The sequence below is a fragment of the Daucus carota genome, chromosome 6 (genome assembly GCF_001625215.2).
Source record: "Daucus carota subsp. sativus chromosome 6, DH1 v3.0, whole genome shotgun sequence".
NCBI lineage: Eukaryota > Viridiplantae > Streptophyta > Magnoliopsida > Apiales > Apiaceae > Daucus > Daucus carota.
In genome coordinates, this window is record NC_030386.2 from 17,179,330 (window position 1) to 17,190,869 (window position 11,540).

The following is an 11,540-nucleotide window of genomic DNA, read 5'->3' on the forward strand; positions in this document are numbered from 1 at the left end:
TTCAAGCAAATCATTGAATTTTATAATCGATCTTCTTCTCCGAAATTATGGTCGAAGATTAGAAATCGAGATAATCTGAAATGTTATCACAAGCGTGAATTATAACGACCAGGTTCTTTTTTTAATTCTATCACCTATGTTGTTGTCTTACATAATAAGCCTTGATTTAAGCACATCATCCACAAAAAAATAATTGACAAATCATTGTATTTGATAATGCATCTCTTTCTCCTAAATTATAGCCAAAGATTGTCCCTTGAATGATAACTAAATTAGAGAGTTAGAGGACTAGATCAGGTTATATATCTTACGATAAATTATTCAAAAATAAATATAAAATTTCCTAAAATTTTAAAATTCGAGATATATTTTACAATTTCTCTTCAAATCAAAATAAGATTCTAAGTTGGTTTTTTTCGTAATGCGCGGTTTTACTATGTTTGTCTTTTGAAAGTTGAACTTCTTGCTTTCAATTATCATGATGGATCTTTATTATACCTTTTTTTTCTTTGGTAGCTATGTTTGCATATCTCGAATAAGTTAGAGATTAGTGCTTACTAGTTGCAAAACAATGGTGACAGCTACGAAGTATGCATATTCTGTAATTTGAACTCCAAAATTGTTATATTAGTTTATTAAATTTTATAACTCCAAAAATGTGATTTTTATAATCATGTTATTGTCCTACGGCCTTGATTTCACCACATCATCGACAAAATAATTGATAAACTTCAACAAAATCATTGTATCTAATAATGCACCTTCTTCTCCTCAATTATAGCCCAAAATTATGTACACGTGTATATACACTTTACTGATTGTAAATCATCTCTCGAATCATGCACTTGCATCATTTAAACACTTGCATCATTTGAAAAGCTATGATATAAATATAGGTATCTTGGTATTTATTTTTCATCGATCATCTGTAATTATCTTATATTTTCTACAAAAATTCTTTAAGCTGATCTTTTTCTTTGCTATGGAGGACCATCAATATATTGCATTGGTCAACGAGTCCCAGACAGATTGGATCATAAAAGCACGAGCAACACGAATTTGAGCAGCGAAAAGACAAAATGGTGACATTAGTTTGCATCATTTGATTGTCAGGTATGATATGTGCTGATACGGTTTTTTCATAAATTATTTATTATTTATATGTGTTATGCGTTATTCTATACAAATTATTTTACAATTACAGAACAATCACGTGAGTGCCACTGTTAGGCCGAATGTTTGGGAATTGTTTCGTGATATATTTCGCGAAGGCGGTTTATACCTTATAAACAAGATGGTTGTGCGACCGGCATTTGGTTATTATCGGCCTGTGAGTTCGGAAAAAAGGATCATTCTACTTCCATCAACCGTGGTCACTGTGTTGAGCGATGATGGTGTGATTCCGGATCATAAGTTTGAATTTGTTCCTCTTCAAGATCTGAATCCGTATTCAGTCGATCCTTTACAGGAACATACAACAATTTTTTCACCAGGTTGTTTTACTGTAGTAAGCATAAAAATTACATTTTATGATATTGTAACACGAATTTATAAATATTAAAATTTCATGATTAGTTAATTATTACAATTGGTTTTGACTGTGATGATATGACAGTTTAAAAATTATTCTGCAGACATATTGGAGTTCTTGAAAACCTTCAACCAATACAGACTCTTCAGACCATCCATGTTCCGAGAGAAGTTGTAAAGTTTGTAGTCTCTGATGGAAGGTAGTATCTATGTTCTATGTGTTATTATGTTACCGATACCAGTAGCAATAATCAGGCAATGATAATTATGTTATATGTTCCATATGTTGTGTAATTATTTAAAATTATATAAAATTATATATTTTACAATTGTGTAAAAATATATATTTATATAATTATATAACATAACAACATATATTAATATAATATATGATTTAAGAAATAGAAAGTGGAAGTTGTGATTCACACTAATCCTTAATATTGTTAATCTTTAATATTGTCACAGTACCAGACACCTGGTAAGCTTTTCTGGGCCACTTGATGCAAACACGGAGCAACTGTATAATCATCCGCCTACGGAATTGCCGAGGATTCTAATAATATCAAGTATTAGGATTACCAACATCATGGGTATCAATTAGAAAATTACTGCTAAAAATTTTCGCTGGGTGATGCAATTATTCATATAAACATCTATTTCGCTGTATTTTCCAAGTAAAATGTGTATATCCAATTTACCGTATTCGCGTATATACATCGATCTCGATCTTTCAGAAGTTTTCTACTTCAAGCAGAGGTAATTCTTTACTATTCAAATTGTTTGTTTTTCTATAAGTTGTTAGCACTTCATTAGTGTGTAATGGTTTGCGTTTTTTTGGTACTTCAATTGTTATTTTCAGGTTGGTGATGGAAGGATACCAGCCTCCGTTCTTTCACGGATGAATGATGATGATCAATGTCAAGAGATTTAGAGATTTTAATGTGTAATTCGAAACAATCTTTTTGATTATAACAATAACGGTTTCTTATGCTTATATTCAGAAAATTACTGCATCTAATCTTTCGTTAAACTGCTTCAAGGTTATTTTTAAATTGTATTTTTGTATATTTAACACCTTAATTTTGTCAATAAAAAAAATTGCATAAATATAATGCCAAGTCATTAGTTTTATGTACTTTGATTACTCATACAATAGCAAGATTACTCATTGCAATATGAATTTTATATGAGTAACAAGATTTAAAAAATTATAGCCCATGATCAAATAATATATTTAACGTATTAATTATCAAAATGTCCACATCAAAATGTATATTTATTTATAAGTATTTAATTCTATAATATATAATATATAATTATTTATATTTATTTATTTATATAAATATTTAACGTATATACGAATTTATTCCTAAGACTAATTTTCATTGAATTGAAGGTGACTTAACACTTGACCATTGCTATATTTATTTGCTTTAACTTTTCAAGTACGTTTTCAATATAGAAAAAAAGTACTTCGACACGTTATTTTAATAGGTAAAGTATATATCGAAAAATATAAAGTTTATTGTTATAATTATAAAAAAATTAATATTAAATCAATTATGTTGACGATTCCCATAAATCTATTTTTAGAAACATATGATCAACTTAATTATGGTTATTGATCACTAATATACATATATTCATATCCATATTCCATATTTGTTGTAACGACACCATGACTTATAACGACCAGATTCATTGTATCTTTCTATGACACATGTTTTTTTTTCCAAATTTTAAGCCTTAATTTTAGCACACTAACCTAAAATTAATTTATAATATTCAAGAAAATCATTGAATTTTATAATTGATATTCTTCTCCGAAATTATGGTCGAAGATTAAGAATCGAGATTATCAGAAATGTTATCACAAGCGTGAATTATAACGACCAAGTTCTTTTTTTATTTCTATCACCTATGTTGTTGTCTTACATAATTAATAAGCCATGATTTAAGCACATCATCTACAAAAAAATAATTGACAAATCATTATATTTGATAATGCATCTCTTTCTCCTAAATAGCCAAAGATTGTCCCTTGAATGATAACTAAAATAGAGAGTTAGAGGATTAGATCAGGTTATATATCTTATGTTAAATTATCCAAAAAAAATATAAATTTACGTATATTTGTTTTATAATATATAATAAATATTTCTTTCATAATATATGATATATAATATATATGGAAAGATTTTTGTACAAGATCTGTCTATTTCTTAGATTGGTTTTCATTGAATTGAATTTGACTTAACAATCCTACCGTTCCTATACAAAACTTATTTGTTTTTTTATTAGAAAATGGTAATTACATTTGTATTTTTTTAGAAAATTATTTAAGGGTCTTATATCTATGCGACCTTTAAATTGACTTTGTGTCCTGGTTTTTCAACAAAACTAATTACCATTTTTTGATATGTAAAATAATATGTTTAAAAAGTTAGATACTCGGATATTGTTTGCAAAATAAATTCTGTGTAATAAAATCCACAGCGATATTGAAATAAAAATGTAAATATTTTTTATACTTTATTTTCGAAATGATTATATGCAGTAGAATATCATCGTGATATAATTTTTAGTGTAAAGATATGTATTTCAAACTACGGAGAAAGATTTATGGGATATTCCCCGTTCTTTAAATGTCATGAGAGATCTTATGACTATAATAATCTAAGTTACAAATTACTTACATTTAAATATGGTTATCAATCATCTTAATTGATCTGATAAAAAAAATAAGATCAATTGCATAAATACCCTTCTAACATACCTGTTAATAACTTCCACAATATTTCATATTTATAAAAACATGTCTATTTCCGGTTAATATCATATCTTGATCGTAATAAATTCTACCTCAAATATTTCTTAATAATGATCATTACAGCAACAATACTTTATCTGCAAGATTATAATATTGCAATGTAGTTAAGAGAAAGTAAATATGTACGTTGTATGTATGTCGTCGACGTACCTTCAAAAAGTCCAATCTAATTGTGATTACAATTAAAAGAGATCATATGCTTCTTATAATCAAAGTCAAAGGGAAAGAGGAGAAACAACTGGCCTCCAATGCGGCAGTCTTGACAACGTCAGCTAGAGAATTAGCAGCTGCTTTATTGGCTTCTACAGGAGCAGTTACTGTTTTTGCTTCAGCAACTCGAACTTCTTTTTTCCCAGATCTCATATATCCTTGGACCCAATTTGTGCAGTCCTAGAAGCAATCATTACTCTCTTATCTATTATCATTGGTCCCATTTAAAATATATGTGCAATTAAATTAACTCTAATTGTAGTAAGAAAAATTATGTGAATTGCTGCAAATATGTAAACTATAACAAATTCTCTTAGTCATATAGTCCTGTAAACTGATAGAAAGTAGTTTAAAACTTAGTCTAACATTAGAATGTAATTAATCTTAGCATTCAGGGAACTAAACAAAAAATTAACTATTTGTAGTTGTATGCTGGTTGTCTTAAAAATAAATATTTGTAGTATATCTATGCATCTGAGCTCACACCATGTACCCTGTAAAATAATAACAGATAAAATTATATATATATATACAAACATCAATAATTTTTATGTCTTCATGCGAAACCAATAGTTCTAACAAATTACACTGAAGAGACAATCAAACTACAGCTGGTATAAACCCTCGAAACTAATAATCCTATTTATTAACAATTAGCTTACTATCTAATTTTTTATACCATGTAACAAAGCTGATTATAACAGGCTAGTAGTGTAGAAGTTTGAGTGACAATAGAACAAACCTGTCTACCTTAGAATAACTTATGAGTTGAAGAAATTCTTTGTGAATCTGACTTTAGAGCAACCTACGCAATAACAGATCATAGTTCCATTAGCCAAACTATACTCAAAGGTTGTTGTAAGTATGCAATTTAAATCACCATTGTTTATATGCATATATATATATGAATGCATCTGGTATTAGGAGCAGTTTGTATGAGTTGTGTGACACGGGTCGCTGGAAACAAAGTCCTGCATATATGAATATCAAATTTGATTAGCAACACACGAAAATATGTATAGTTTTCAAAGGCAGTGTGGACGCTTAGATATAACTAAAGATGTCCCGCATAAATTCAACACAAAGAATTTATATACATATATCATAGACTTCTAGGTGAGCTTTATGCTATTCTTTTTATAAAATTGTAAACTAAAATTGTCCGATGGTAGACTCTAGTCAAATCTATAAATATCCTAATTTGATTACCATAAACATTGATGCCTATTGACATAGACTCTACAGTGTACTAATACATTGAATATTTTGCGCAACATATTAAAACTATAAAGAGCAAAATATACATACATATGAAAGTGATTCTGCTAATAATTAATCCACTTAACAGTGAAATAATAATTCAGTGCAATGGGAAACACTACTGATGAGGAAAAATAAGTGCAAAAATAATAATTAATCATTCAAGAAATCATGTGCCTCGGTGTCTGGGACTATTTGGAAAAACTTACAAAATCTTTGTCGGCAGACCCATACTTTCCTTGAATCTGTGAACATGAAACTGAGTGTGAACTTTGGGAGGAAATAATTAAGAAAATCGAAGAACCACAAACTTACCTTCAGCGAGAAGTCAGTAATGTCTAACAACAGCAGCCTAGCTCCAAAATAATGAGCTAACGCCTTTGCAAGCATTTGTTGATAAGGTTCTACAAAATCAGATATAGGTAACATGGTGAAATTATTCTAGTGTAGGACAACACATAAAAATTTATCAGGAGACCAACCTGCTGGTCCTGAGAGCAAGATAGTTCGACTTGCTGGAGCAAGGTTCCTTGTGTGCTTTGCATATTCGAAATTCTTTAGATAAACAAATGCAGCACTTGTTAGCAAGACCCTTGTCTGCTCACTGTATTAATGTCAAGAAATGTCTAATTAGCATGATGATTTACAATACAAAAGCAATTTCTAACTATACTATGGTAGTAAGGGAAATATTGACAATTAGAATGAGAAGTCGATGTTAATATACGAATAAGCTAGTATAGGAGGATAATATCAAGTTACCAACACAACACAAAGCTTAAAATACAGAAAATTTTAAGAAAACCTGAGATAATAGGGAAATTCATCGAAAGTGACTTTGCTATCTCTGCAATCAACTATGAGATTGAGCATCTCCTGCTCCATAGCTTGGGGTGTAACAGCGTTTGAAGCGGAATTAGCACCACCAGTCCATTTGCTCACAGTATGTCCCGAAGCCAATACAATCCCGACCCCTATTCCCACCCCCAAAGCTGACATCAGAATGTGCTTCTCCTCCCTCTATAATTACTCTACAAATTTTTCCCTTCTTGAAATCGAGTCTTTAGAATAATAAATAAACAATTTTCCGCAATCAAGTACGAATTACACACTGTGAACAAACAAACAATTTTCTGCAATCATATCAAATTTTCTTACTTAGGGATGGACTCATGGGCACCAAATCCAAGTGCCTGCAAGATTAAAAATAACTTATATCATTCTCTGCACTGTAATTATTAATCCATACAAATAAATATCTTATGTTGCAAACATCGCCTTCTTTAAAGAATGATAAACAATAACTAAAACTCTGCCAAAATTATAATCAATCTGATAGCTCAGTAGATATGATTGTGAGTCTTTGATAGGACCACGGCGTTTGCGAACAACACATGATAAGATATAGTAACAACTGTAGACGCCATAACAATGCTAATATGTTACCAGTATTACCATTACACATATCACATTCATTCGGGGATAAAAGCACCGAAAAGATTGCAATGATAAATGGTGGATATAAGGCACCGAAAAGCATCGTATATATTTGCATACAACTTCAAATATCTACTACCGACAATCATTGATTTTTACCCATGCTTGTTATATGGGAGTTGATATCATGACTATGATTCCCATTAGAGTGCCAAGTATACATCGGAGTTACGTTTTTACCTACATAAAAATTGTATTGTCAAAAAAAATAAGATGTAATAGTCAGGAGCATAGAACTGCAGAGATCTTTGTGGAAGCAATATTGAAATTACTGACTGGACGAAACAAAAGGTTGGAGCAGAGAATGACACCTTTGGTTGTGGTTCCCATAACAAATGCAAGCGGTGAATTACGATGAACAGTAGACAAAGGAGACCGATTGGACCCTGCAAAGAACGAAACAAACGGCAGCTGGTTATAAACTTAAACTATACTGTTATTTCAAAGGAGTGGGGAATACAAAGAAATTAAACCACATATCCCAAATCAATCAACTGGCATCCTACATACACATGAAGAATACATTTCAAAACACACTGGTCTAAAAATAACAAATCCCCAATAATATTGAGTGGTGGTGATGCTGGCCCAACCCACAACGCGTTAGCTCTTAAATAATTTTTCTCACACTTATCAGTTGCAAATATTTTATCTACGAAGAATAACATCAACACTTGCGTATATGAGGAGGTGTCACCTGAGCTATTTTGAAGAGACCCTTCGACAGGGGCAAAATCCGGAGGATTGGTCCTAGACTTCTTGATGTTTTCTGCACGTTTTTGTAAAAATGAATCGAGCGCCCTTCCGCCTGCATATTCTCGGATGCCTGAAACATAAAAAAATGTGAGTTGATGGATAAAACACGTGGTGTTCCCCCAAATAGTTGATTGTTACGAAGAATCACCGGAGAATGCACCATCCGAAGCGTTCTCTTTGTTTCTTTTATGACTTGGCAAATTAAATCCATCAGCCATCGTCAAATACGGATTGACACAAAATAACTATGAAACAACAGTGATGTGGTAGGAATCAACTAATAAACCATCTTCACATCTCAGTTTTTTTATCAAGCTGCGAAATAAGATTTATTCTGACCGAGATCAGTAGTTGAATCCATGGTACATTAATCTTTTTATCACACATAAAACAATTACACCAGAGCCTAGCTATTCGATGAGATCATGACTATGCAAGAAATCTGAATTTTTAAGTTAAACATACAATGCACAGGGACAATTGTCTGAGTTAGTGACTTACCATAGTTCCAGGCAGGATGATTCCAAATTTGAATCCCTGATTTGCTGTCGCAGTAATTGTCCGTGTAAGCCCATTAAGGATTCCTCGAGCAAGGGAAGCCTCAAGATAGAGTTGGGAAAGCTGGGTATATACCGGTTATCAAAAATGAAAACGGGTCATGCATTTAAGTTGTTTAAAGGGTAAAATGCGGGTCAACAGGCTAACCCGTGGGTAAAGATGCTAAACGGGCTGTGCACTCTTTAAGAATATATTGATAATGGTTATTGATCACTGATACACATATATCCATATTTGTTGAAAAGACACCATACACATAACTTCTAAGAACAAGAACTATCAAACATGTTTTTCCTACATTTTAAGCCTTGATTTTAGCACATCAACCACAAAATAATTGATAAACTTCAAGAAAATCATCGAAATTTTATAATTGATCTTCTTCTCCAAAATTATAGTCGAAGATTCTGAATCAAGATTATATAAAATGTTATCACAAACATGAATTATAACGACCAGGTTCATTTTTAATTTCTATCTCCTATTTTGTTGTCTTAAATTATAGGCCGTGATTTATGCACATCATCCACAAAATAATAATTGACAAATCATATTTTTTGATAATGCATCTGCTTCTCCTAAATTATATCCTAAGATTGTCGCTTGAATGATAATCTTACATCAATTGAAACACTTGCATCATTCGAAAAACTCAGATATAAATATAAGTCTCTTGGAGTTGGTTTTTCATTGTTCATCTCACAATACACATCATTTCTTCGGGTTTTCGAAATTTCATATAAAAACTATGATGACTAGCTATGATCCTTTGTGTGCACTTGACAACACTAGGACGAATTGGAATATCAAGGTACGTATTACCAGGATGTGGGCGTCTATATCGACCAAAGAAGGGAAAGACACACTCAAAGGATATAATCTGATTTTACCCGATGAAGACGTGGGTTTTTTCTTTTCTGTTGCTAATCTATTGATCTGTTGTCCTATATTCATTGTTGACTAATATACTCTAATTACGTGTTCATTGTAGAATTTTCATGTTCATGCTTTCGTGTACGCTGATAATTGGATATCTCTTGAAAGAAAGATAAAGCTGGAAGAAGGAGGAATCTACAACATTACAACTTCTTATACCAAAAATGCAACGGGTCATTTAAGGCCTGTCTCTTCAAAGATCTTGATCAACTTCTCGAACAGTACGAGGGTCATGAAGATAGATGAAGATGACTTCACGATACCAATGCATAAATTTGAGTTTGTTGATCTCGGCGGCCTGTTCCCACTTGCCAATTCTTATCCAAAACCAGAAAGTCCTGAATTCTCGACAGGTTACACCTTTCAAAACCATTTTTGGACTTATCTTTTTAATAATGTTTTTATTTTCATTTTTGTTGTTGTTTGATATTCAAGTTCAATTTACAATTCAAGCAGATGTTATTGCGCTGTGAAAGATTACATAAATTGTACTAAAATACCAACTGTGCATGGACCTCGCGATATTGTGAAGTTTGAGATAACCGATGGGAGGTATTTAAATTCCTTTGTAATTAAGAACTCATTTAGTTTTATGATACTCGAACATTATGTTTTCTCTTTAACTTCCGTTGTTTTTTTAATAAAACAGGTACTCGACTAAGGTAACTGTGTGGGGAGATCTTGTTGTCGCAACAGAGGCTGCCTACCAAAAAGCTGTCGTTAAACCAGTTGTTGGCATTGTTTGTAGCGCTAAGCCCAAGATATTTTTAAGTAAGTATGATTTTATAATATATTTTTTCAGCATTGGACTGTGTCAGTACTTAGACACTTTTGTTATATTGATATCATTGATATTATGGTCTGGAAGATGCTGTCCAAATGAATACAATCCCTTCGTCAAAAATCTATATGAATCTTGATACTGATTCAATTACAGCGATGAGGCAGAGGTGCGATTAAATCTATTCTTAGACAATTAAAATCACTAAATCGGATATACAATACCTGTGATTATTCTTTTCTCAACACAGGTTGATACAAGAAGGATATGTTGCCGAAGAAAATGCGTTGACATCACCCGTGGCAAAGCCCGTGTTGGATATAATTGAGACGTTAACTTTGAAGCAATTGGGTGACATAGCTGGCGAGTCGTACAAAAAGGTTTGAACTGTATTGAGTTTATGAATTCTTTTCGTTCATGTAATCTGAACTCATTTTCATGCCTAATGGTGTAAATCTTTATTAATGTAAACTTTGGACAGAAAACTGTGTTTTGTGAGATAAAAGTGACCACTGTTGAACAAGGTAGGAATTGGTGGTATGATAGCTGTGGATGTCAATTTGAAGTTGTTTTGAAGGATGGAAAGCTCTTTTGCGGTGAATGTAAAAAAAATATCCCCGTCGCAGAAAAGAGGTATGGTGAAATATTAACAATTGTGAAAATAAAATGTGTCACGTAATATTGAGATATTATTTATATAATTTATAATTTATATATAATAATCTAAATATTCTGCTACAACTAAAAATTCTGTCAGGTTCAGGATAGTGATACTCGGGGAAGATTCTGATGAGGCGTACAATTTCATCTTGATGGATCGTGCAGGTCGGAGACTTATTGGAACAACAGCAACCAAAATGTTGTCAGACATGATAAAGGTAATACAATATAGAGCCACAAGTGCTGTGTTGTCTGTATTGTGTGAACTACAATTTTCCAGTCAATAATCAATTATTTCTATAAAATCAGGAACAAAAGGTGGATGTCTTTCTTCCGAAAATTGCCGCATTGTCTGGGAAAGTGTTAAAACTAAATTTAGTCTTTTCAGACGATAATATATCGTCAAAAAGTCGTTTATACACTGCAGTAGATGCATATGATCCTAGCCGGTTTCAGGATCAGTGTCATCTACACCGACTTGCTTTACTTCTACTGTTAGAGAAGTAAGTTCAACGTTGAAAT

At 31.8% G+C, this 11,540-nt stretch overlaps 1 protein-coding gene across 1 annotated transcript; it reads left to right on the forward strand.

Annotated features, from left to right (window-relative positions):
* Positions 1–9,392: 9,392 nt before the first annotated feature.
* Positions 9,393–11,525, forward strand: LOC108225964 (uncharacterized). Its single transcript, XM_017400915.1, has 9 exons — positions 9,393–9,542; positions 9,633–9,930; positions 10,054–10,129; positions 10,227–10,348; positions 10,446–10,527; positions 10,609–10,738; positions 10,840–10,991; positions 11,116–11,236; positions 11,328–11,525. The coding sequence occupies exons 1-9, from the start codon at positions 9,393–9,395 to the stop codon at positions 11,523–11,525; spliced, it is 1,329 nt and encodes a 442-aa protein (XP_017256404.1).
* Positions 11,526–11,540: the final 15 nt, after the last annotated feature.